At 55.1% G+C, this 26,116-nt stretch overlaps 6 protein-coding genes across 6 annotated transcripts; 3 read left to right on the forward strand and 3 right to left on the reverse strand.

The window, feature by feature from the left end:
- Positions 1-644: 644 nt before the first annotated feature.
- On the reverse strand, positions 645-5,005 carry PHYSODRAFT_342447 (hypothetical protein; the record flags this gene model as incomplete). Its single annotated transcript, XM_009540907.1, has 7 exons — positions 645-879; positions 2,108-2,577; positions 2,625-3,091; positions 3,225-3,255; positions 3,333-3,398; positions 4,321-4,473; positions 4,937-5,005. 7 exons carry the CDS (start codon positions 5,003-5,005, stop codon positions 645-647), a joined length of 1,491 nt encoding a protein of 496 aa, XP_009539202.1.
- Positions 5,006-5,581: 576 nt separating this feature from the next.
- On the reverse strand, positions 5,582-7,847 carry PHYSODRAFT_342448 (hypothetical protein; the record flags this gene model as incomplete). Its single annotated transcript, XM_009540908.1, has 8 exons — positions 5,582-5,846; positions 5,918-6,048; positions 6,185-6,338; positions 6,389-6,525; positions 6,582-6,719; positions 7,152-7,451; positions 7,482-7,737; positions 7,774-7,847. The coding sequence occupies 8 exons, from the start codon at positions 7,845-7,847 to the stop codon at positions 5,582-5,584; spliced, it is 1,455 nt and encodes a 484-aa protein (XP_009539203.1).
- A 1,475-nt stretch (positions 7,848-9,322) lies between these two features.
- PHYSODRAFT_369073 (hypothetical protein) lies at positions 9,323-9,793 on the forward strand (the record flags this gene model as incomplete). The annotated part of the gene is made up of 1 exon (XM_009540909.1): positions 9,323-9,793. A coding segment is annotated over one exon (471 nt), but the record flags the coding sequence as incomplete, so codon positions are not given.
- Positions 9,794-11,161: 1,368 nt separating this feature from the next.
- PHYSODRAFT_356208 (hypothetical protein) lies at positions 11,162-11,702 on the forward strand. Its single transcript, XM_009540910.1, has one exon. The coding sequence runs from the start codon at positions 11,220-11,222 to the stop codon at positions 11,631-11,633; it is 414 nt and encodes a 137-aa protein (XP_009539205.1). The 5' UTR covers positions 11,162-11,219; the 3' UTR covers positions 11,634-11,702.
- An 812-nt stretch (positions 11,703-12,514) lies between these two features.
- Positions 12,515-16,977, reverse strand: PHYSODRAFT_348623 (hypothetical protein; the record flags this gene model as incomplete). Its single annotated transcript, XM_009540911.1, has 4 exons — positions 12,515-12,718; positions 12,781-13,451; positions 13,526-13,584; positions 16,247-16,977. 4 exons carry the CDS (start codon positions 16,975-16,977, stop codon positions 12,515-12,517), a joined length of 1,665 nt encoding a protein of 554 aa, XP_009539206.1.
- Positions 16,978-18,287: 1,310 nt separating this feature from the next.
- On the forward strand, positions 18,288-19,829 carry PHYSODRAFT_534333 (hypothetical protein; the record flags this gene model as incomplete). The annotated part of the gene is made up of 4 exons (XM_009540912.1): positions 18,288-18,702; positions 18,724-19,116; positions 19,174-19,507; positions 19,538-19,829. 4 exons carry the CDS (start codon positions 18,288-18,290, stop codon positions 19,827-19,829), a joined length of 1,434 nt encoding a protein of 477 aa, XP_009539207.1.
- Between the last annotated feature and the right edge of the window lie 6,287 nt (positions 19,830-26,116).

Below are 26,116 nucleotides of genomic sequence, written 5' to 3' on the forward strand. Positions count from 1 at the left end.
CAGCATTGCTTATAAAAACTTACAAGCCCAAAGCGCGCCTGGTGGCCATTTATCAGAAGAATCGTACGCATGCTTTCGCCTTTGGGCGTGATTTTGGTTGTGCTTCGCGGGTCAAGTTCAGTCGGAGGCGATTTCAAAGATATTGCCGCTGATTGAACTTGACCTCAAGTTGAGGACTCGGAAAATAAAATATAAAATTGAATTGGGAATCTAAGAAAAAATAATCCGTTATCCCATTTCTTGAGGTTCCCGTAATAATAATTAAATTATTATTGTGTATTATTGGGGCAATACTGAACTGTAAAACTAATATTTGGGGCGTAAAAATGGGTTTTAAGCGGGAACTTTAGTATCTTAACGACTGAAATCTGGTGAAAACTCAATATACTTATTATTGGTACAATATCATATTTTACGGAATCCCGGAAAATCCAATAATCAGTTATTCCGTCAACATAATACAATAATTATTATATTATAATTATTTTTTCCGAGGCCTGACCTCAACTTACCCAGCACCGACTTCAGTAAGTGGTCAACGTTCAATACTTGGCTCCCACTCGTCGGCTCCGTTGATACTGCAGCTGTAGACGACAGCACCTGCGACTGTCGCTAAGTTATCGCAGAAACGAGCTGCGGCATGTTCAATCCGATCCCGTGACTTCCAGAGTCGAGGTCACGCTCACCCTTCTCCGCCGGTAGCAGTTGGAGCAGACGATTTCGCCGCAGGAGCGACAATGACGCTTGATGGAGAACGGTCGGAACTTGCGCGCGCTGTAGAAGCAGTTGGGGCGCTTCTCCATCTTGACCCAGTTCTCCTTGCCCAGCAGACGCACTGATGACAGAGTGGACTTGGCGTGCATGATCATCTGAAGACGCCTCCGCATTCACGTGGTTCGCTGAAAGACCTCGCGGACGACGCGAATGAGCGGCCATTGTGTGTGAATCGTTAGCAACTTACTTCGAAGTAAGTACAAAGTGTCGAGTTGTACGCAAATTCGCTGCGTGTATGTGGAATCAAGTGCTCTCACCGCACTAGCCCACGACGAAAATACTCGACCAGAGTCAAGAGTAATGTTAAATTAGTCCACTGTGCAACGAAGTGGATAATTATTTTTTCTGAATGAAGAAAGGCACGACGAATCCCGATACGCCATCTGCCAGCAGAAACCTCTGCCAGACAAGACATACAAGCCATCGACAAACGATCAAGCTAGAGGACACACTCTTGATCTGGCGCTAATGTGGCTATCATGTGCGCTGAGATCGGAAAATTTTACCTCGTTTTACATCGAGACGGACTGCGCTAGCTCTCGCAACAAGTTTCTGGGTCTTGAGAACCAGCACTGAGTGCCTAGTCAACGTATTGTGAAGCTCAAGGTTACCAAGGAGCCTGAAGATGAAGATTCTACAAGTCAAGCGCCGCCTTCCGTACCGGCTGCCTAAACGACCCGCGTACATACAAGACCCGATCGGAGATGAAAACGACCCTCCGTTTATCGAGAAAGGTAACTCGTACAACTTCGAATTCTCAGTATGGATGGAGAAGGGGATCACGTACGGCGTTAACCACGAAAAGCTGGATCCTTCACATATCAACTACTCGTGCCCGTGAATGAGATGCAACAATGGGAGCTCTCGGTCAAGGACTACAGGAAGCCGTTGATATGGTCGCGTGACCTGGATGCTGGAAGCTCCAGCGTGATCGCCGGTTGAAGTAGTCAAGTGATTGCCGAACCACCCGTTCCACATGCACTCGACCCATTTTCAAGTCTCGGGCATGGACAAAGGTAATTCGGCGACTTTGATCCATTCGGATAGGTACTACCATTATCAATAATCGCGGCCGTCTGAACATCGCCGCTGAGGCCGACCAGGACGACGATGTCTTCTTTTGTAAATCCGCTCAGGAATCGCTTTCTTGACACTCTTGATCAATTACATGTAGGATAGAGTTGAGGAAAACCGCATAAATTCTTTGATAAAGAGCACTCAGATCCTAGACCAGCGTCGGTATATATATACACTCACTAGCCGCTTGGTTAGGGACGACGGCGCCCATACTCTTCCAGGCCATGCCGGCGAAGTAGTCCTTGGACTTGATGACTTGGTGATGACCATGATCACGCTGCCCATGACGGGCAGCTGCGAGACGCCGCCGTTCGGGCCCAGCGGCAGCATCGTGCCCACCACCTCCACCTTGGGGAACGGCTTGCTCACGTTGGTTTGTGTCTTGCGCGCCACCAGCGCCAGCTCGGGGCCCAGGTGCTTGCCCTGCAGGCCGGCGTAGAACATGCGCTTGGGCGCGGGGCTGTTGCTCGCGTCGCCCAGCGCGTAGATGTTGGAGTACTGCGCGCTGTCCAGCTGCAGCTTGCTGTTGACCTTGATGAAGCCCTCGGGCGTGATCAGACTGGCGTCAAGCTTCTGAATGAGCTCGCTCGTGGGGCGAAAGCCGCCGCATAGCAGCTGGATGTCAGATTCGATCTCCGTGCCCTTGTCCGTGCGCAGCGTGCGCTTCTCGAAGGAGTTTACGTTGAGGCGCTCCGTCAGGCGCTCGCCCAGCACCACCTTGACGCCCTACGCTTGAGGTACGTGGACATCTTGGTGCCGAACTTGTCGCGCACGTCGTAGCTCGCGACCAGCTTGTCCTTGCCCTCGAGGATGGTCACGGTCTTGCTCGGGTACTTGGCCTTGATCTCGCCGGCCACCTCGACGCCCACGGCGCCGCCGCCCACGATGAGCGCGCTGCTGGCGGCCTTGACCTGCTCGCGCATCTTGGCCAGCTTGGCCTCCGTGGTTGAGGGCTTGAAGTTGTTGGCCGACTGCTTGATGGGCACCGTGTACGTGCTGCCCGTGGCCACCACCAGGTAGTCGTAGCTCAGGCTCTTGCCCGCCAGCAGGTCGCCGTCCTCGTGGATGGGCGCGTACTCGACCTCGTTGGCGCCGGACACGATGCGCGCCACGACGGCCCGCTGGATCTTGACGAAGGCTTTGGCCGACGGCGGGATGACGCTGCCGTACTGCACGACGAGCTTCTTGGTGAAGCCGGCGTCCACGACGGCGCGCGGCGTGCCCACGGCGTGGTAGTATTCTCAGAATTCACGGCACGGAGCATCGGTTGCAGGCTGCAACAACTTGCAGCGCGGGCCCTCGCCAGTCCGGCGCCCCAGAGCAAAGACTTTCGTAGACAACGCTTACCAGGTAGACATTTATTACATCATTACGTTCTGCATTATCGGGCACGGTCCAGAAGTTCTGCACAATGACATAAATCGTGACTTTTTAGCAGCAATTCAAGCCCAGCACTGTAGTGCAATTGCAGCGCGTCGTACCTCGGCCAGCACCGCCAGGTTGGTGCCCTTGATGATGGCGCCAGAGTCGATGACCAGGTACAGTGCCTTGGTAGAATCCATATGGGGTCTAATACCGAATTGAACTGGATCAGGGATCCGAATATATCGCCGTAATTTACCGATAGTTTCGGATCAAATAGGCTGATCCAAAAAATACTCATCACAAAGTCACAGTAATTATATATTTTGCTTGGACCAAAATATTTTGGTCCAGACTACCGGATACTTAGAGCAAGTATAATACACGCCTGACTTCCATGATGTTGCAAGTGCCTACGAACTGCTCAATACAGACGAGGGCGAGCGGATGCGAGCGCGAGGCTCACTCAAGGCATTCACCGATCATCAACACCCGCCGATTAGGCGGGGGCGTGTCTGTGCGAGCGAGCGGACGCGAGCGCTGCAACCCGATTTTTTTTTTTCTAGACACCGCGCCTGGCCGAGTCGAGTAAGGCACGAGGGGGTGGGGCAGGCCGCGAAGCGAGAGAGGGGCGGGCCCCGCCCAGAGCCCCGATCTCAACCCAATTGAGAACGTGTGGGCGATCATGAAGCGGGAGCTGAATCGCCAGCCAGCAACCTCTATTGAGGACCTCAAGGTAAAGCTCCTTGAGATATGGACGAGTATCGACGACGATGTCATTCGCAAGTGCGTGCTTTCCATGCCGGCTCGCCTGGACGCTGTCATCGCCAGCAAGGGGGCTCACACGAAGTACTGATTTGTGACTTGATTTTTGTATGGGAACGAGGTGGGCGGTGATTTTTTGTCACCGTGTTTTGTAATTTGTGCCAGATTTTTCCTGATAAAAATACAGCAATGTTACGTTTTTCCTATTCATTGACCTTCACTTGTAGTTTATCCTTTTGCGTGTTTCTCCGGCAGGAAAATATGATCTAGTTCGTGAACAGTTGCCAAATATATTAGCTGTATACTATGTGGGCGGTGACTTTCTGGAGCCGCTGTACAGACGCGCGTGGTACACGTCTGCGCGATGTCCCGAGTGCCGACTGCCGTTGTGATGGACTGCCACGCCTGCGTGACGCTGGAGCATTGGCCGCCTCCGAACTGCTCCAGCGCCAGCAGGAACCGCTGCTGCTCGTCCGAAGCCCACGGAGACTCATCCTGTTGGTTGGTGAGAGGTGCTGAAAGTCGTGTACTTGCTGTCTGTGATCTCAGCACGAAGGTGCGGGCAGAAGACGAACGGAAGGTAGGAGACTGAGGTTGCCTTGGCAGAATGCCGTGGCGGGAACAACCAAGGCGGCGGAGCTGGTTGTGCTCCTGCTGGAGAATGCGGAAGTGAGTGCCGAGTGCGCAGCAGCTCGGCGCCGCCACCTTGGGACCCTTGCTCGTGTTGAAGGAGTTTCCTAACCGACCTATGCTTTGCTATGCTGGTAGGTGCTGTTGCTGCTGCTGAAGCTGCTAATGTGCTGCATCTGTCAGTTGCTAACTACTGCCGCGCGGGGCAACGAGAGGTAGTGACCTCCCACAGTCGCAGCGGTTTCTGTGCTGGCGAGCTTCGCCTGCGACCGCGTGCCGTCTTTCCGCGCTGCGGAGCACTGCTTGGTGGCGCTGGTACCGCTGGTACCTCACAGTTGGAGACGACGCTGAACGAGCTGAAGGTGGGCGTCGACCCCGAAGTCCGCTTCTTGCCCATCGGAGCGAGTCGAGGAGAGGAATCAAAAGAGCGGCGCGGGTGACGACTGCAGAAGAGTGGAGAACAGTCGAAGTCGAGTCGAGCCGCCACCCACCACGCGCAAAAGGCAACAAGACAGAAACTGCCGAGCTCAAACGGAATAACGGACGCCAACGGACGGGTTTCCAGCGAGAAGAAACGGATGAACCGCACTCAGTTGACAAGTGGATATGCCGGGATGAAATTTTGAGAGCTCAGTCCGCGGCGCATAACGCAGTTCATTATCATCAATAATCTAAGTCTTAATCCGTGCGTCCTTCGACGTCGCTCAGATCACGTCCGCAATGACGGCAGAAGTGATCTGTCGACAAAACATCCCCATTACAGCTTCCATATGACCGCTTCGTTACCACCGCAGCTGCGTGTGAAGATGTGGGCTCGCTGCAATTACCGCAAAAGTTGAACTCAACCGGCATACACGCTGTACAGTAGAAACATACCCACATGGTAGCAGTCTCAACTACGATAGACGCTTCTTGGTTGCCAACATTGATCATATCCACGTTTAAGCCTTCCGGGCATTGTCGGTGCTCGTTCTCAGTCCGCAAACATCATCAGCGTGTCGATCGCATCCGCTAGGGACATGCGCGTCTCCCAGTCTGGATCGAGGAGCCGCTCCACGAAAGTCCACTCCTTATCGGACATGCCGACCACGCGGGGGTACACCTCATTATTCAATTTCCTCTCCATCACCGTTTCGGCTTCCAATTCGTACGGCGGATGTCCCAGGAAAGCCTCAACGATGCACATGCCGAACGAGTTCACGTCGGATGCGAACCGTGGATTGAACACCGAGTTCGGACTTTCATCCACTACTCAGGCGCCTACCACCGAATAGCGTCTGTCTGGGGTTTGGCACTTAGCCCCACCGACTGAGCCCTGATGAACGAAAAGCCGAAGTCGCACAGCTTGGCTCTCCTGTCGGCTCCAATCACGATGTTGCTGCACTTGAGGTCGCCGTGCACTACCTTTTGCGAGTGGAGGAAGAACAGCCCAAGCGCAGCCTCGTGGAAAACGCAACTCGCTCTTGTCCTTCCCAAAGTAGTTGGCGAAGTACACGATGAACGCTGGCTTGCTCAGGTGGCAGGCTCCGAATAGACGGACGATGTGTAGATTGTTCAGCTTGTATCAGACCTCCACCTCCGTGTAGAACGAGTCGCTCGCCTTCTCGTCCTGGTCCTCCGCTAAGAGGCACTTGATCACCACGTTCGTCCCCTTCCCCCATGTGCCGTGGTGGACGGAGCCGTAGGAGCCTAAGTCGAAGCATTCTTGAAGATCAAAATCCACATCGTCGCTGGGATAAACCACGAGAGAACCACCGGCACCTTTGCCTTGGACAGAGACATCACCTTGTTGAAAGTCTTGGCCAGCAGCCCCACTTCGGGTCCAGCTTCACCATGAGTGCACCGCAGCACCACCACAAGCTGAGCAATTCCCTCTTTGATCTTGTTCCCCGTTCTGTGGATCTCCTCCTTCATCGCCTGGTTGTTGGCCAGGATGTCTCTCCTGAATGGCGAGCTTCTTGTCCTCCTCCCACGTGCTTCCACTTGGACATCTCCGCGACGTGGGTCAAGTTTAGTAGCTTGAAGAGATCGTCCATGCGCAAGAGGAACTCCAGGATCCCCTCCACGACCTTGCGATTGCTCGTGAGTCTCCGTATGAACCCCTTGTTGGCCTGCTTACATGTACCAGACTGTAGCGAAATCCAAGCACCAAACGTGCCCAGGTCGATCTCCGAACTTATTTCTGAAAAATCAGCACGCGAATGGGTACCGCCTCGGGGTATCCGCACCACGTCAGCCGTGTCAACATGAATCACGATCAATAGCTTCGGTCTTGATGCGCTGTGTCTCGTACAAGCTGCTTCTTGCAGCATATTCTCACGCGAATGCTGGATCTGCGTCCAGGCGATAGCCGCAGTGCCGGCGAAAGCGGTCTGTCAAGGGCATGTTTTCGCAACTTGGACACGCGTTCTTCTGATGTTGGGCTGCACTTCCCTGCCTCGCCATTGCTGTGCCGCAATCGCCGCAGAAGGCGAACTTTGACGGGCATCCTCGCCTCACAATACGCTTGCTACCGATAGCTCTCTCCCTCTGTCTGCAAACACCTTGAGCCCGTCAATCGCGTCCTGCAGCGAGAGACGCTTCCTCCAGTCCGGCTGCACCATGCGCTCCACCAGCGCCCACTCGTCGTCCTGCATGTTGCCTGGACGCGGGTACGGCTCGAGTTCAAACAGCCTCGTCATGATCTCGTCGTCGTCCAGGAGTCCGTACGGCGCCTCGCCCTGGAAAGCCTCCACGATGCACATGCCGAGCGAGTAGACGTCCGAGGCGAAGCGCGGGTTGAACTGCGGATTGGCCTCCTCATTGGGCGGCACCAGACACTCGGGCGCCTTCCAGCGGATGGCCTAGGTCTGTGACTTGGCGCTGAGCCCCACCGACTGGCTGCGCACGTACGAGAAGCCAAAGTCGCAGAGCTTGGCCTTGTAGTCGTTGCCCACGAGGAGGTTGGTGCACTTGAGGTCGCCGTGCACCACCTTCTCCGCGTGCAGGTAGCCGAGCCCCAGCGCTGCGCGCCCCGCGTCTTCCTCCAGGAAGTCGCTGAAGCTGCCGTGCGTGGCGTCGTCGCACATGAAGAAGGCGGGCGAGCTCACGTGGCACGCGCCGTAGAGCTTGAGCTCTTCAGACGTCCACCTCGGCGTCGTCTACTAGCAGGCACTTGACCACGACCTTGGTGCTGCTGCCGCGCCCTTGGTCCACGAGCCGCGGTGCACGGAGCCGTACGGCGTTGGATTCCTTGGCATATTCCAGAAAGGATCGTTGCGGAGGATGATAAAAACTATAAAATGCTTTGCTTAAAGTGTACTAAGACCTAACAAACTGCACACACGACACGCTTTTAATGCTCTTACATATCACCCGATCTTGATGAAGATTTCTAGCCTTACGAACTGCGACCTCCCCCGGGACGCTTGTCGCCCGGGTAAGCTAGTATGTTGTTCGACATATTATGTGCCACAAGCACACAGTACCGGTAAGTGCTCGTGGCAGCAATGGCGCCGAAGTACTTTCGTGCACTTTCGAGCACTGCACGAAACAGCCCTACAGTAGCGCCAACGCTTTCGTCGAGATCTTGCGAATCCGCTCCTGCCTCATTCGTGAAGTTGCCGCCTCGAACTCACAGCTCAAGTGATGTGGCTGCTGCACCGTCTCGGACTCGCGGCGGCGGCGACCGTCACCCTGCTCTCTTCCCCTGCAGCGGCCGCCGAGCCTCGCTGCTTCCCTGCTGATTTCCTCTTCGGGTCGGCCACCGCGTCGTACCAGGTGGAGGGCGCGTGGAACGAGGACGGCCGCACTCCGAGCATTTGGGACGACTTTTGTCGTGAACAGCCTGGCTTCGAGTGCGCCAACGTCGACGACTTCTACCACCGCTATGCGGACGACATCAAGCTCATTGGGGAGACGGGACTCCAGTCCTTCCGCTTCTCCGTCTCGTGGTCGCGCATAATGAACTGGGACCCGGAAGCGCGACGCATGCGCCCACGCCCCCGGTCTCGTCTTCTACCACGCGTTGCTTGACAGGTTGGTTGAGAGCGGCATCTCGCCGATTTTTACCATTTACCACTGGGACCTGCCCACGAAGCTGCACAACAAGCTCACCCCTCAGGGATGGCTCAACCCGGAGATCATCGACCACTTCGTGGAGTACTCGACGTACAACGAATTCGGTGACAAGGTCATCTTCTGGACCACCTTCAACGAGCCACTTCCTTCGTCGTGTACGGCTACAACACGGGTCTGCACCCGCCAGGATTCCACGACTCGCCCACGCTGGTCTACGAGGTGGCGCACAATGTGCTCCTGTCACACGCGTACTCCGTGCAACGGTTCAGGGAGCTCAATCGAGTGGTGTTGTCCAGCCTAAAGCGCATGGGTATCGTACTCAATGCCAATCAGTTCTACCCTCTTCGGGAGAACAACATTGAAGATGCAGAAGCTGCGGAGCGCGCGATGAACTTCAAGTTTGGCTGGTAGCTGCTGCCCCTCACCTCCGGCGACTACCCGCCCGTCATGCGCGAGCGAGTCGGTGAGCGTTTGCCTCGCTTCACGACCGAGCAGACCGCTCTAGTCAAGGTCTCGTACGACGTGCTGATGTTAAACCACTATTTCGCTCGCACCTATTTTCACGGAACATGGCTGCAATCTGATTACGCGGATCCTGTACACTACCATCGGGCCACAGCGGCCCTTGCCGCCGCTATCGATGCCGCCCGCAGCCATGGCCAAGGCCATCATCTCGTCGATCCTGGAGGCGCAGCTGGGCAAGTATGTGGCCGGCCTGCGCAGCGACTCGCTGGTCGTGGGGCTGTGGAGTGGCGAGCTGGAGCTGCGCGACCTGTCACTAAAGCCGCATTCGCTGGCCGAGCTGCAGCTGCCCGTAGCCGTGACCAGCGGCAGCGTGGGCCGCGTGCTGGTGCGCCTGCCCTGGAACCAGTTGGGCAGCGCGAGCATGGCCATCACTCTCGAGGGCGTGTTGGCGCTCGTGGTGCCCAACACGGAGCCGCGCAGCGCGGCCGAGAAGAATCAGCTGGAGCTGCTGCGCCAGCACCGCCGCTTCGCCGCGCGCGTTGGCCCAGGTCAGGAGCAGCACGAGCAGCAGAAGCCCGAGGAGGACGAGGGCACCTTCGTCTCGAGACTCACGGCCCGCATCGTGGCCAACCTGCAGGTGACGCTGCGGGACGTGCATCTGATCCCCCACGCCCACATCACCGCCAAATGCGCTGGTCGTCAGTACAGAAGGCGCTGCTGGAGCAAAAATTGTACGTCGAGGCTTTCAGGACGGAGCTGCGCAACGATTCACCATTGGACCCCTCGACGAGGCAGGGCAAGTTCAAGCAGCGATATGAAGAAATCTACCCGCTGGATGTGGTGCTGCTGTTACGCGACGTTGCCGAAGCCGCCGAGAAGCGTGCGAAGGAGGAAGTGGAAGCTTCGGCCAAAGAACACGCTAAAACACAGGCGACTCAAGGCGGAGGTGGCTCGTGGTACTCGTATTTCGTCGTCGGCGAAAGTGAATCTGCTCCCGCGTCAAGTGAAGCAGCGGAGGAGCACGTATTGTCTGCCGAGGGCTGGGAAAATCTACGCGAGGCTTACAATAACGCTGTGGAGAAGGCTAGCAACGCACACGAAGTGCCGATGGGGTGCAACCCGGTGTCCGTGCAGTTTCAGCTGACAAATGGCTGTTTCAATCCAATACACACGAGAGTTTGTTCGTGACTGTAATGTTCAATGGCTCGCTGGCTGTGAACATTCAGCCGGAAAACGAGCTTCCAAGTGCAGCACTTCGACATCTTTAACGGGCTCGCACACGATTTTCGGTTCCATTCGTTCTGTAGCCCGGCATCGTCGCTATCGCCGTGTGAAGGCCCGGGTACGTGCTGCGTCAGTATCGACGTGAGTCGTCGGGCGGTGCTACAGACCCAACGGCAGGGTGACGATGACGTGGAAGCCACGCTGAAGGTCCGCGTCCGCAGGGAGCCTGTCCGGATGACGGTTGATAAAGGTTACGGCTATCGACACGGCTGGAAACGACAGGAGAAGATCCCCGTCGACTGCATTGGCGGCTAGACGTGACCCAGATTCACGTGTTGCTCGGACGGCAGGAGCAGTTGGTGGACTGGTCTGACGAAGAACTCCGCGGCGTCAACAAGATTGTGAAGGAGCTGTCGATTGAGTTTTCACTTCACACGCAGCTAGCTCACGACTTTCTTCACGTACTGGACGGAAAGACGTGGAGGCAAGGCCGCTGCCGCAACTGGGCATCTACGCTGCCGTTCCCAAGATCTCGATATGCCTAGTGGAGGAGCAGCTTGTGGCGCTGGGCCAGATCCACTCGTCCATAGTTGCACAAGCCGCGACCATTGCCCGGGATAACGGTAGGCTCCTGTTCTACTTCGAGGATCAAGATCATGAGAGTGGCGACGGAGAGAGTGCGACGGATTCCGAAAGCACGATTGATGAAGGTACAAGCAACGCCACTGTCGTTCCCGTTAATAACATCCGAGAAGAAATTCCTGCTGGAGATGGAGCTGTCGCTTGAATGTGTGGAGCTCAACTTGCGGGAGTCGGCTGCTAAGGACGCATTTATCCTGCGGGCCTCGCAAACGTCCTTCTCGATGGAAGCGTACTCAGCCCTCCAGGACTTCCACGCACGATTGAAGGCCCTTGTGATGGAAGATAAACTGTATTCGCCCGAGTCTCGCTACTACAAACTCATTTCTACCGGTGAAGACGACGCAGGCGAGACTCCACACCTGATCGCTATCGACGTCACGGCGTTTTCTCAGGATAATGGAGTACCGAGAGTACAAGAAAGTGGCCAGGCATCGCAACTGGAGGCAGACGTGCAGTTGAACGTGCTGCATCTGCAATGGAACCCGTCGTCTGTGGCGCTGTTCTACCGCATCATACCCGCGTACGCATCTGCAATTCAGTCTCATGACTATGATCTCCCGTCTGAAGATGCCACACCGCCGCGAAGTTTGCCAGCAGAGAAGGAATCTACAAAGGAGTCACCCCCCCGGTGGTGACCATGAGATGGAGGCTGCTGCGTTAACCAGTCTGCGCTCTAGAGGAAAGCCGCTCGTTATAATACGCGCGTCGCTGGTACAATTCAGTCTGACGTTTAACAAGGACCAGCTTCATCGCCAGCTTGCGCGTCTCGACATCAGCAATGCCGGTGTCAATTACACGAGCTACGATGTGGAAGGCAAAATTTCTGCTGACGAGGACACGTTCGAGGTTACTGGTCATGTGGGGGACTTCGTGGGCACGGACTTGAGCACGTCGAAGCATCCGCTGTATTCGCCGTTGCTGGGTCTGGACGAGGAGGAAACTCGACGTCGCGTTGCCTCCGGGATGGAACCAGAGGCGCAGCTGACGTTCGCGTTTGTGAGCTACCCAAAGACGAGCGACAAGACCTCTCTGCGCCTGGCATTCGAGCCGATCCGTGGTGTACTACCATCAACATGTCTTGGAGCTGGTGGACTTTGTGCTTGAAGGCGTACTTGGCGCGATGGTGAGTCACGCGCTGATGAATGCCACCCAGCTGCTACTGCGCGAGGACGAAGCTAGCGTCGTGCTAGACTTGACCGTTGAGAAGCCCACCCTGATTCTCCCGTTAAGCTTAGTATCTGGACAGACCTCATAAGCAAATGGAGGTGCTGGTTGAGCACGAGGTTGGTGCAAAGTACTACATGTGCTAGTATTTCCTCATTGTGCTGAATATATTGGATGCCGACACTTCTTCTGAACTTAGCAGGGGTCAGATTGCTCCTGCAAGAGACAGGAGGTTGCAGTTGATCCCGGACACCAAGGAGGTGCCCGAGGTGAGGTGTGTACCAGTGCTCTACTACTGCTGCATCGCGAGCATCTCATGTTTTTGCTCTCACGAGAAGTGAACTTTGATTGGTTATACCACTTCGAACTGCCACACAGGGGTCACCAGCACGTCATTCAAGAGCAAGTACGTCGACGCTTTGCAGTACTTGTCACTCGACGACGCTCTGTGACTGGCGACGACTTCGTCGAGGCTATCAAACACGATTTCGTCAACGCCTTCGTGCTTGTCGTACTTGATGCCGCGCCGGAGATATCGAATCGCGACTTCGTCACGCTGTCCTAGGCAAAGAAGATAATTAGTTCAATGAAAATATCTTGACGAACAGATGTACTGACCAGCCCCGCTGCATCGAGCGCGTTGTCGATTTTTAGACGAGCTTCGTCCACCACACCGGGGACGACGACCGTGTCCGACGCTTTCACCGAGATTTCGCGCGTGCGCTTGCCGCGTGAGATCGTCCTCTTCAAATTTTTCTCCTTCGAGTGGTGGAATGTGATCTCCGTCTTCACGCGCTTATCTTCTTCAGCTCTCGCACCAGCGCGACTGTTTTCATTGAACGCACGAACGCGTTCTAGCATTTTTCCTTCGATGGATCCCTCGTTTATCGTCAAGGCTGTCCGTCGATTTGAAGAGACCGCGAGTAGCTTCAGTTCTGGTCGGCATCGCGCGGTCTCGTTGTGATATCGCTTCAATGCCAGAAGATTGGACTCGACCAATGCACGATCCTTTTCTCGTTGTGCTCTAAACTCGAGACGCAGATTGTCCATATCACTATGGTTCTGTACTTGCTGCTGTCTAAGCTGGTGCCGAAGAGCCGGCAATTCGCGTTGCAGGTCCTGAATCATGCGTTGCTGGATCTCATTGGACTTGATCCCTTTGTCGATAAGGTCTTGTTGGTGCTCAATCGTCTTGCGGTGGTCTTCGTTGGCCTCGATCTCTTTTTTCATGGCATCGCGCAGCTCTTTGTTCGTCTCATGCAGTTGCTTGATCGTCTCAGGTTCTTGCGCTGCTCCTTGATCGCCTTGCGTAGCTCTTTGATAGTATCGTCCGCTCGCTCGCGCATCTGCAGCTCGGCATCACGAGCATACTCAGCCGTCTGGCGGTGGTGGCGCTCTTCTAGCAGGTTGCGCTCGAGATCACTGCAGTTGGAGCACATGAGAAAAGAGGGCATCGCTCACTGAGCGACTCACTGGGCGACGGCGTCGACGCTCAGACACGAACCAAAACGCCTTTGATTGGTTAAAAACCATACGCTTTTTAGCTCAGTTAGGAGCAACGACTGGTCGAAAAGACCAGCATAGGGTTAGGCCTAATCGAGTCAGCTGCCTCATTGGATTTGTGTATGGACGTTGGTCCAATGACTACCTGTAATGACGAGTACAATAGGCACCCCCATCCAGCTAGACAGAGCCTGCTACCGTCTTACCCCGCATATTAGACATGAGTGCTATAAACGAATATAAGACTGCGGAGGTGTACTATTCGTTTACAAGACCTATGTGTTATATATAGGCAACCCGGCGCGCTGCTCCGGGAGAGTATACAGGTCGACGAATAGTTTCATGGACGATGACAACGGATAATAATTGAGTAAATCCCAAAGTTGTATTGTTTTTAACAGTACCTCCAAGTATCACCGGCCAAGTCACGACTAGGTCATGACCTAGACACATGGTATTCGTAGGTATCACCACATTAACCCCGTGTTACCTGGCAAATACCAAAATCAGGTCATGACCTAATTGCTGTGTTCCTATTGGCTCAACATTCGCGTTTTCTCAACAACTTTTCCAGAACCAGTCGACCCCGCGACGCTGCCGCCGCGTACGACGCCCGTTATGGACGGTGAGTTGCTGTGCATGCATGCTCTTTTCGGCTCTCTCTTCGTAGCCGTGGTGATGAATCTAACCTACCTCATTTTGCTTTGCTAGCGGGACCGTCCTCTACATCACGAGCGCCGACGCGTGGCCAATAGCCACCAAGCGGCTGCGGCAGCCCCACAAGAAGGTGATCGTCGTGCCCCATCACGTTTCAGTTGCTGTATGTGAGGGAAAGCTTACATAGCACTTCGTGCAGGTGTTCGTGCAGGTGCTGCTGCAGCTTTGGCTCGCTTCCGCTCGACCTGCAGGACAAGCTCACTAGGTGTGCATGTATCCACGAGCATGAGGCTGGACGTGCACTAGAGCAAACTACTCTTGTATGAGCACACCTACCTTGTGGTGCTGAGCCTACCTGAGCCCGAGTCGCTGGACTTCGACTTACCAGGCCCAGCGCGCAACACAGCAGCACAGCATGTAAGTGGATGGGTGTAAAGGCCCTCTAATGTCGGTGAATTTTAATTGGAGGCTAACCAACGCATTATCGGATTCGGTGACATGGACACCAGAAGATGAGAAGCCATTGACCCTTCAATTTAGACACTCAAGCCTCCTGTCAGGTAAGAAGTTGTTTTATTAGTATGATGTTATGCTACACGAAGGGTACTAATTAACTTGTTTGCTGCGCAGTAACTTCGAGAATCCATCTATGCTTCGACTCCCCCGTTCAGAGTCAGCCTTGGCGATGGCTACATCGGCTGTCATCCCCCCCTCAACCAACTTGCGTACGTACTTGATGACATACAACCGTCTCGAGAAATACTTCGTTTCCTTCGCTGATGATCTCCATTTTGTCCCAAATGTCGACTCTAGATATTCAATAGAAGGTCGGTTGGCCAAGCCTTCATGCCATTCAACCCACAGCTCTTTTACCGTTGATGTTTGACGACTCATACTGTATTGTGGTACAGCCGATGAGCCGAGAGGCGGGGTCAGTTGTTGCTGCTGTTGGGTATCAGCTGATTGTTCAACTCCGTCACCACCTCGTACTGTCGTCTGGCTGTGGAGTCTGCCTGAGGAGTCCGGCACAGGTTGCAACCGGAAAGTAACCTCGCCCTGGAGAAACGAGGTAAGTTGCTGCTGCGAGTGTTCCACCAAGTTGACTAGTTGCCGGTGACCTGATGACATCGTATCCATGACGGTGGAGTGCTGTGTATTTAGTTGCTGCGCGAGTAAAGGCATTGCAACTTGAAGTTGCATCTCCACGGGGTGCTCAGTTGATTTGGCCCTGGCAAGTGCCTCAGAGCGGTATTGCTGGAACTGTTCACCAAAGATTTCATGCTGTTGAACAGTAGTGGACAGGAGCTCATACAGGAACGCAGCGTCCTCAAGCACGACGATCCGTAAGTACTCCAGCAACTCGATAAATCTACGTGCTGCCAAATTTTGTTCCCAGTCTCCATCCAATATTTTCATCTTGTATGTTTCAAGATCAGGGAAAATCTTCCGTTGCAGGTCTTGGGGAGGATCCACACAGGCTCGCTCCAGATAGTACAGCCGCGAACGTGCGGGGTGCCCTGACAAGGCGCGCATTGCTTCCCGTGCGAGCGAAGCTGAGTATACACCCTCCATTGTGTCTTGCCCCCATCTGCCATGTCTACGAGTTTGGGAGCTATCCACATCGCAGCGTTCAAGCTGCCGAACGCCCTGCTGTCTATTGATGTGCGTCTTCTTGTTAAAAGTTAATCCGAGACGATTGAACACACTCTCGTAACTTTTCTTGTGGGTGTTGTACGAAATTGACTTCGTCCGAGTGCGACCACGCAAAAACTTGACGTCATACCAATCTTTTGCTGTACGAAAGAGATGAAAGGGCTCCAAATCGATATGAAAGCGCTCGAATAGGTAAAACGCAACTGCACCAACAGGGCATACGTGAACATCTTTGTTGCAAATATAGCCGACGTGCTGGAGCTTCCCGTACGTGTTTGTCTTTCCGTGCTGGATTAGTATCACCAGAGCGATACAGGTCTGAAATCCTTCTCCATCCAGCACCTGAGAGAACATGTCGGCCAGCTCGAGGTTACGTGCGTTCTCCCCGCGTAGCGACCCAAAGTGCGATACCAGAAACGCCGCCCGCCCACGCAGATCGCCCAAAAGAAAAAAGGTGTCACAAATCTGTCGGAATTGCTCCTCAGAGTGGTACCCATCGAGCAACGAACCAACACCACGATCTTGGTAGTTCTTGTTCCGTGTTTCCGTTGTTTGGGCTTGTACATTCTTTATCAGCTGCTTGACTTGAGCAGACCGGGGATGGGCATTCGAGTTAATCTTCAGCGCGACTTGTTGGTTGTCGAGATCGACGATTGCATTCACATAGCCGCAAACAGTCGAACCGCCAACGAACGTGCCCTTCTTCTTCTTGGATTCTCGACCTACCACCTGCTCCGTCAGGAAAAGGTGAAGCTTCCCTTTTGTGGCTGTAGCTCCATCGCAGAACTGCTTTTCACTGCACCAACTCTGAAACTCAGTCTGATAGGTTTCATACTTTCTCTTCGTGTTGATCGGACGCGTATCTAGAGTTGCCTGTAGGGTAGCCCGTTCGCTCGCTTCTATCTGCATCTGCACCGCACTGTCATCAGCCTGCTGCCCCTGCCCCGAAGCTGCCGTTGCTGCCGCATAGGAGCGGATCGAGATGCCAGACTTCCTCCCCATATTGCGACCTTCTGTGTTGTCCCGAATGAGTTCAGGTAAAAAAAGAAAAGTATCATAGTTAGGTCCCAAATCTGATAGTGACTCGGGTCATGACCCCTGTACCCAGGTGTGATGATACCCATTAAATAACAACTTTCAAGTAAGGGGTGGCTTGCCCAATATGAAAACCCAGACGAATGGTCCAAACGCTACGAAATTTCTCTGACAATATGCCATGTACACGAGTAGCAACATTGTGAAGTGACAACCTCCAACACCGAGTCCTTCGTTCGCTAGGCGTCACCGCAGCAACTTCCATACAGACTTCCTATCTATTATGCACCACACCAACAATACATACCTCATGGACATTAGGTGGAACAGTGTGCACCACACAACTAGTGGACATGAGGTGGAACAGTGTGTACCACACCACTTTATCATACGAAGCTGTAACTCAAGGTGGGGCCCCCAAACGACTAGGCTGCATGGATCACCGCAGTGCAATACGTTTAACAGAGGATATGGGCCCTCTGAAAGCCATGGAGTCCGTATAACATCGCAATAATGGTCCAGTGTGTGCACGGTGTATAATACAACCACATTTTGACGACACATGGGGATGATGGTCATGGTGATTTGTTAGGGTTCAACCCGCTGAGCCCAGGCGCCGAAGCGCACTTTTGGAGGAGCGCCCATGGACATGCTATTGATGTTAGGTGCACGACCCCACGCTTATCGTCGCCAATAAATGGGAAACTGTAATGGACCTACTTTGGCTCACTACTTTAGCTTACACGTGTACGCACGTGTATGAGGAAGCGTAGCTTAGTTTAAACTAGAGTTAATTATACTCGGGCCTCCGAGTATAGATTAATCTAAATAAACGCTCCAAATAATGTTTTTGGGTTAAAATGAGAACTGCTATTTTTGTTTTATGCTTTCTGACTTCCTCTAAATGTAATATTCTAAGTTAGGAATCTGCCAACGGCTGGTTGGCAGAATTCCCTTCCTGTGCATGTCGCTCATTGGCTACAATATGCTGCTTTCAACCAATAGGAGTCCTAAGTCTCTATGGACCACCCGTCGTGGTGATCGTAAATGTATGTAGCCTTTGGTGTGTCTACACCAAGGTCGAGAAAGTCTTTCGAACCTCTAACAGACGCCGGGTCTGTTAGAGTTACAAGTGACTGTAGCCACTTGTGCGTGTAACCCTGTTACACCATCCCCCCTCAAGGTTAGACGCGCCGAGTCACGGCACGTCAATCAGGAGATTGACCACTCGTCCATTCGTCGCGTTGGGAGAAAGAAAACTCGAGCTCATTCCGCAAATGAGCTCGCCGAAGGAGAAGACCGCCGCTGTAGCAGAGGAGAAGACCTCCACGGAGACAGAGAGGTTCTCTGTCCCCGAGTACTTTGAGCGTCACCAAGCAAAGCGTGACGCTCTTGCTGCCAAGACTGCGGCGGGGACAACCCAGCCGGAGATTTTCCTCGAAGGTTCCTCAGTAGTCAACGACGCCGTTGACTACGGGGACGGCGACGTGGAGATGGAAGAGGGCGGATCCTCGTCAAGCAGGCGCAAGGAGTCTATCGACAGCGATAGTCTGGACCCGCACGCCGGGTCGAGACGCCCTCGTGAAGGAGACGACTCGGACGCTTCGAGCTCGAAGCGTTCGCGCGGCGAGAGCGAAACTTCGCTCTCCGCTGCTGAGGCTTTAAGCTCCCCGCGTGATGTGGCGTCTTCAAGTTCTCCGCGCGCTGCCTGAGCAGCGCGCGATCCGTGGACGCCGTCTGCGTCAGAGATCGCAGACCGCGTGGGCAACACCGTGCCTCCAAACGAAATCCCGCTGTACGTATGCAGCGGCATCCACGACGGTGCTGTGGCGGAGGGGCAGCACTTTGATCCGTTAACGAATCAAAGGCGCGACTACGACATCGGGCTCTTCCACGAGCTCCGGTACTTCTCCAGCAAGAAGACCTCTTCCCGCAGCAAAGTGCCTGAGTGGCAGGCACTTTGTAAAAGTTGGAATGCCTTTGTTGAGAACTTTAACAAGAAGCCGGAAGCTTACGGCGAGCGGGTTAAGCATGCCCGTGAGCGCTTCGAGACATTCTCGACGCGCGGGAGGCTGGAGCAGCTCCACAGATCCTCTGTGGACGCTGGTATTCCATGCGCTGTGTCCGAAGGCGAACAGTGCACGTTGTGACTTCCGGGTGCAGCGCGCTTGAGCGATCGCGACCTAAACGGGTACACGACGGTTCGTGTACCTGCGAGTGTCAAGGATCTCCGTACCAAGTTCCTGGCACGTGAGGAACGCGACGAGCGCGGGCCTTCGGGCGCTGCAGGTGACTACAGCGCTCGCACTACCTTCGCGCCGGCAGTGCGTGGTGAGCTTCGTACGCCCTCACCATTTCCGGAACGTCCTGCAGCAGGACGTCCCGCGGCTCCCATGTATCTTGGTGGGGCGGAAACCCTCTCCAACGAATACGATAACGAAGCGGATGCCAGTTCGTTATCGGGATACTATGGTTCACATACGCTCAACAATCCAGCGTGTTGAGCCGTGGGCGTCGCGGATCGGAGGCGGCGGTGGTGGGAACACGCCCCGGGTATGGTCCATCCACCTGGGGTTGACCTTGGCTGGCCGACTCTCGAGGAGCAGGTCGCCGTAGTGGAGCAGCATCAGAGCCGCGAGTTCGCCGCTCTGAAGCAGGAGATTGCGATCCTGAGGGCTCAAGTCGCTCAGGGTTCGCAGACCACGTCGGATATCTCCGTCGATGTGGGAGGTCGCGTCGTTCGTTTGGCCCAGCGCGTTCACGTACTGGAGCAGAAGGTTTTTCCCGCCGGGGCTCCCGCTTCGGGCCAGCCGAGCTAGGTGGCTCGTGCTGCCGGTATGGCTTCAGCCGCCCGACGTAAAAGGTCGGATGGAGGCGCATGCTAGATGGAATATCTAGCGTGTAAGCGTTGCCATGCCGTGCCAACACTGTGAACGGCCCGATGAAGCGCGGAGCGAGCTTGCTCGCCCCGAAGTCGGAAACTGCATGTTTAGGCAGGTTTTGTGTAGCTAACAAGACCAATGAACCTGTCTACGAGCACGCGGTTCACGCGCTCGGTCTGCCGGTCCGGCTGCGGATGGTCCGCAGTCGACATCGAAAGTTGACTCCCAAGAATCGTAAACACTTCTTGTCAAAAGTGCGCAGTGAAGTGCGGGTCTCGATCCGACACACTGTCAATCGGCATGCCATGGTGTTTGAACACCATGTCGACGAACAGACGTGCAGTCTGTTTCGCAGTCACTTCAGCGGATACCGCAGCAAGATGTACCATCTTGCTGAAGCGGTCAACAAAGACCACAACGCCTGTGTTCCCCTGGCTGTCCGGGGGAAGACCGAACACGAAGTCCAAAGACATGGACTGCCAACACTCCGACGGAGTCGGGAGTGACTGCAAAGGAGCCTGTGCGAACGGCGCAGGCTTCACACGTTGACACACCTCGCAAGCACGGACGTACTTGCGCACCCATTTATACTGGTGGGCCCAGTAGAAGTCTCGCGTGAGAAGAAGGTATGTCTTCCCGCAGTCGGTGCATCGTGATACTCATACATGATCCTGAGTCGCAGGTCATGGTCGTTGGGCACGACAACGCGGTCCGCGTTGTCGTCGACTGCACTGTAGAGTAGTAACCCATCGTGCACCCGATAGTGGTGTGCACGAGCACGAAGATGCTTCGGCAGCTTCTGACGAGCTTGGTCAGAAGGCGATGAGCCGTAGGCCAGCAAGAGCTTCGCGTCCGCGTCGTGCGCGTACGCGGCCTTCACGTCGTCCAGCAGCGACGACGTGGGAGTGCTCGATCGCATGGCGTCAATGGCATTGACGTCAACATCATTCGTAGCGTAGTTAGGTCGACGCGATAACGTGTCGGCCACCACATTGAGCCTTCCGGGTTTGTACTCAACCCGGAAGTTGTACTCTGTGAAGAATGAGAGCCATCTCGCCAACCGTTGCGAGGTGTGGGGCGACTTCACAGCCGTCCGCAGCGATGCGTGGTCTGTATAGACCACGAACGGTTTGCTTCCGAGTAGATACGCTCGGAACTTCGCGAGTGCGTACTTCATGGTAAGGAGCTCCTTGTCATGCACCGGATAGTTGCGTTCAGCTGGCTTCAGCTGACGCGATTGGTAGTAGACGACACGATCACGACCCTCGTGATCGTGCTGCATCAACGCACATCCGATTGCGAAGTCGGATGCGTCGCACACAACGTGGAATGGGCGATCTTGGTCGGCCACCGCCAAGATCGGCGCCTCAGTCAAGCCCTGCTTGACTGCATCGAAGGCCTGCTGACACTCAGCAGTCCAAACCCACCCGGCGTCCTTCTTCGGGAGCTGTGAGAGCGGGCGTATCGTGCCCGCGTAGGCCTTCACGTACTGCACAAGTACGTGGCCAAGCCAAGGAACTACCGCAGTTCCTTGACGTTCGACGGCGTCGGCCACTCATTGATCACTCTGACCTTCTCAGGGTCAGGGCGGACACCATTATTCCCAACGAGACACCCGAGCACGGGTATCGCGCTCGCCCCGAAGATTGCACTTCTTCAGGTTCGCGAAGAGCTTGTGCTTGCGCATGAGCGCAAGCAACTTCCGAAGATGTACTTTGTGCATCTCGACGTCGCTCATCCCGTCCGCAGCCCGGCTGCGGACAAACACGTCATCGAAGTAGCTCGGTGCGAAGTCGCGCACCGAGCGCAACAAGTGCGTCGCGCACCTGTTGAAGGTCGCAGGGGCGTTCTTCAGGCCCTGCTGCATCACGAGCCATTCCCAGAGCATGCCGCTTGGCGTGCTCACTGCCGTGAGAGGGATATCGCTCTCACGCATGAGGATCTGATAGAACCCATCGCGCAGATCAAGAGCACTCTAGATGGTGCTCCTGGCCATCGAATCGATGACGACATCTTTTCGCGGTATCGGTGTCTGCGCCGATATCGTCGCATTGTTCAACTTGTTGTACGCATGAACGATGCGTCAGCCGCCCTGCGGCTTCTTGACACAGAACGTCGGAGCGCTGTGCAGGGACTTCGATTCCCGCACTTGTCCAGCCTTGCGACGACTCTCAAAGAAGTCGTCGATCGCCTTGACCTGCTCTCGCGGCAGTGGCCACTGCCGCGTCACACAGTACTTCGTGCCCGGAACGAGATTGATCTCGTGCCGGATGCCCTTGTCCTGCGGAAGCTCCGCAGGGATCTCCTCCGGAAGTACGTCCGTGTACTCCCGTAAGATCTTGTAGTAGGCACTCGTCTTCAACGAGTCCCAGCTCTGCTCTTCAAAGCGCTCCTTCTTCGTCTTCGCACTGAGAGTGCCCTCACCCTCAGTGGTGCTCTCCATGAAGAACTGCCTCAGTTATTCATTCTCGCTCTTCGTTCTCTCGGCGTCCGAGAGGATGCATATCTGCTCGATGCGTCCATCGTGGAAGTCACGCGCGAAGCGCTTCCACCTCATGACTGGAAGCGAAGTCAACTCCGACGCTTGCGTCGGAGGATTAGCGGGAGTCATCTCCCTGTATCGGAACCCGGCACAGGTACGCGTCCAGACGTTCAACGTCTCGACGTCCGGCTTCTCTGCCTGCGTCTGCCCGGCAGACATTTCTTGTAGCGTCTCGGCCCCAGGCCGAGACTTGCGCAGCGACCTTCGCATGCGCCGTCCTCTTGTTTTGCGGAGCCCGGCTCCGCTTGGTTCTTGACCTCGCCCAGGCCCAGCCGTGGACGGGTGTTCTTCTTTTATACCGCCGGCGGGTTCATCCCGCGGGCATGCGACTTCAAGCCCGGCTTGGTCGCACGGCGCTTTGTCGTGCAGCCGGGCTGCACGACAAAGCGCCGTGCGACCGTGCAGCCCGGCTGCCCGACAGCATGCAAGTTTTTCCGGTGCGAGACGTTTGCAACCGTCCACACCGCCTGCAGCGTCGGTTCCCGGAACCGACACGCCATCTTTACCTCGACGCCTATTATTGGCGGAGCCCTCTATTACAAAGGGTGCGTCGACTCCCGGAGTCGACACGAAATGCCTCTTCGCAACGTCGGCTCCCTGAACCGACGCGACGTTAATACCTCGACGCCTACCATTGGCGGAGACCCCCATTACGGAGGGTGCGTCGGCTCCCCGAGCCTACGAATCAAATTCATCCAAGCCATCGACTCCCGGAGTCGACGGCGCTACGTCACCTTGGCTCTTATTATTGGCCAGATCTGATCCAATCAGATTCGCGTCAGCCTCCACGGCTGAGGCGTGTGTCTTGCCTGCGTCACCCGCGCCCCTTGAGGCCGGAGACTCTTCCTGATTCGCTGAAAAACGGGTGTCGATCTCCGAGGTCAACACATTTCCTTCATTAGCCGTCGGTGGCAACGCCGACGCTAGCTGCTCTTGCGCGCGTACTCGCGCGCGCCCAGGGCGCTCCGGGACTGCGGCATTAGGCGCTGTCTCGAGTGGGGAGTCGCGCGCACCTGTCGGTGCGTGCGTAGCGGCAACAGGACCATCGCTCACTGTTCCGCTGTCGCGACCGAAGCGCACTCTCGTGCGCTTCTCCTAATCGATGGCCGGATCATGCCGTGCAAGCCGCGGCATGCCCAATACAATGTCAAACTTATCGTCCAGATCCAGGACGATAAAGGTCTCGACAAACTCTTGATCTTCATACGTGAAGCGCACGCGTACCATGCGCTTCTCGGTCTTCACGACGGCACCCGTTGCCAGTCGTACTTCCAACATACTTCGAGGTATCTTTAAATCCTCGAAGTCAAGCCTTGATAGACTTCGCAGCCGAACAAAGTTCTTCGACGCACCAGAATCTACCAAAGCACGGAGAGAGACACTTGCTCTCATCGAGTCCACATTCAGGATGACAAGGTCAGGCTTGTCATCTTGGTTCTTGCAGTGAGAATGAACCTCACTGGGGGCTGCAGTCCTCAGTGTCGCGTGTCCAAGATCGACACGCGAAACCGCATTACCAGTAGGGCGCCCCGCGCCTACTGGCGTCCAGCGTTTTTTGTTTGGTTGCGACGGTGCCCGGCGCCGCCGCGATAGCCACCCTGCTGGTGCACGGGAGCCGTGCACTCTCGAGCGAAGTGACCGACTCTATCACAGCGGTAGCATCGCACATTGTTTCCTTGCGACTGCTGGGGACCAGCAGTAGCAGCACTCGAGAGGTCCATGGGCTCTGGGCCTCCCGTCCTCACTACCGGGCGTGGTTGCGGCCTCGGCACATGTGCGTGCAGCTTAGCTTGCCGCAGGCTAAACTCCTCCTGCATTGCAAGAGTAATTGCAGCTTCGAGAGAACTCGGGTACTCACGGAAGAGATAGGTCTTCACAGGCCCATCTCTCAGCCCCTTCATGAACGTGACGACCTTGGTCGCCTCGTCGATCGGATTGGTCACGATGTTCGAGACCAAGTACCGTGCTCTCTGAGCGTAAGCATGGACATCATGCTTGCCCTGCTGCAGGTCGAGGAACTCCGCCCTCGACCGGAACTCGTTTTGCGGGGGCTCAAACGCTTGTCTGAGCTCTTCCTTGAAACCCTCGTACGTGCTAAAGCACGTAGGATCCGAGAGTCGACGTCCATACGCCCAACTTCTTGCACGTCCGCCAAGACATGACATGGCGAACGCAACCTTCGACAACGGGTCGATGATACGTCGAGCCGCAATGGCGGTGTCGAGTTCGACAAGCCAACGGAGGAGAGGTTCACCCTCTCTTCCGACATAGTTACTCACATTGAGCTTTAGCGATTGCGCGCGTGGTGTCGTCCCGGACGACACCGCGGTAGTAGCAGCAACATCGCGTTGCTCCTTCAAGATGAAACCCAGAGCAACACCGTGTTGCTCTGTCGGCGTTAGCGTACGCAGCATCGTAGCTACAGCCGCCTCACCAATGACTGTTGACAGTCGTTGGAGAGCCTCCCACTCTGGGTCCGACAGGTGGGGACAGTCAGCGCGTGCAACATGAGTTGCGGGCGTAGTGGAGCTTTCCATGGGCATCTCTGTATCCATGGGAAGGTACTCAGCTCCGCGTTCGTGCGGTGACGTACGAACTCAGGTAGTCGGTCGTTGGACGGACTACAAAGTGCTACCAGGTGTAATGGGCCTACTTTGGCTCACTACTTTAGCTTACACGTGTACGCACGTGTATGAGGAAGCGTAGCTTAGTTTAAACTAGAGTTAATTATACTCGGGCCTCCGAGTATAGATTAATCTAAATAAACGCTCCAAATAATGTTTTTGGGTTAAAATGAGAACTGCTATTTTTGTTTTATGCTTTCTGACTTCCTCTAAATGTAATATTCTAAGTTAGGAATCTGCCAACGGCTGGTTGGCAGAATTCCCTTCCTGTGCATGTCGCTCATTGGCTACAATATGCTGCTTTCAACCAATAGGAGTCCTAAGTCTCTATGGACCACCCGTCGTGGTGATCGTAAATGTATGTAGCCTTTGGTGTGTCTACACCAAGGTCGAGAAAGTCTTTCGAACCTCTAACAGACGCCGGGTCTGTTAGAGTTACAAGTGACTGTAGCCACTTGTGCGTGTAACCCTGTTACAGAGACTAACCGGTTGTGGCATTAAAAAAATCGGATTTCCACTACATTGGGGGTCAAACGAAGTTTCATTAATGGGAGCTTGTGCGATGACCATTAGCTCAGTCCGATAAGGGACGAGGAGAGCGGTGCCCCCAAATGGTCATGCAATCAGCCCCACTAATGCAACGTCGAATCGCCCCGCGGACCTGTTACCATGTTTGCCGCCAGAGTAGCAACCGACTCCTTGCAGAGTCTGGTGTAGGTCTTGAACGCATCGGAAACCCAACGACCGTGAAACTGGATCGTGAGTGCATCCGTGCCAGCTCGGTCCATGTGGGTTGCTCCGCCCGCTCGTAGAGAATGGGTGCTGAAACAGCGTGGGACTTCGCCAGTGCTGGTAGCCGCCCGCTTGATAGCTTCTGACACATCATCCGTCGCAATGCAGGCCGGTTTTCCGCAGCGGTCCAGGTACACTGCAGCCGGTATATCAGCGGGTAGGTGTTTCCGGACTTGGAGAAGGATCAAGGCACCAAACACGGGCACAAGAATGGATGCCCCGAGCGCGGCAACATCCTCGTTGTAGGAGAGCCGCCTTGGTTTGTC

This window comes from Phytophthora sojae (assembly GCF_000149755.1).
Source record: "Phytophthora sojae unplaced genomic scaffold PHYSOscaffold_17, whole genome shotgun sequence".
Classification (NCBI taxonomy): Eukaryota; Oomycota; class Peronosporomycetes; order Peronosporales; family Peronosporaceae; genus Phytophthora; species Phytophthora sojae.

Bases quoted from the DNA above. Each gene is read 5' to 3' on its own strand.
- PHYSODRAFT_356208 (XM_009540910.1), top strand. From the start codon at position 11,220: ATGGAAGCGTACTCAGCCCTCCAGGACTTCCACGCACGATTGAAGGCC.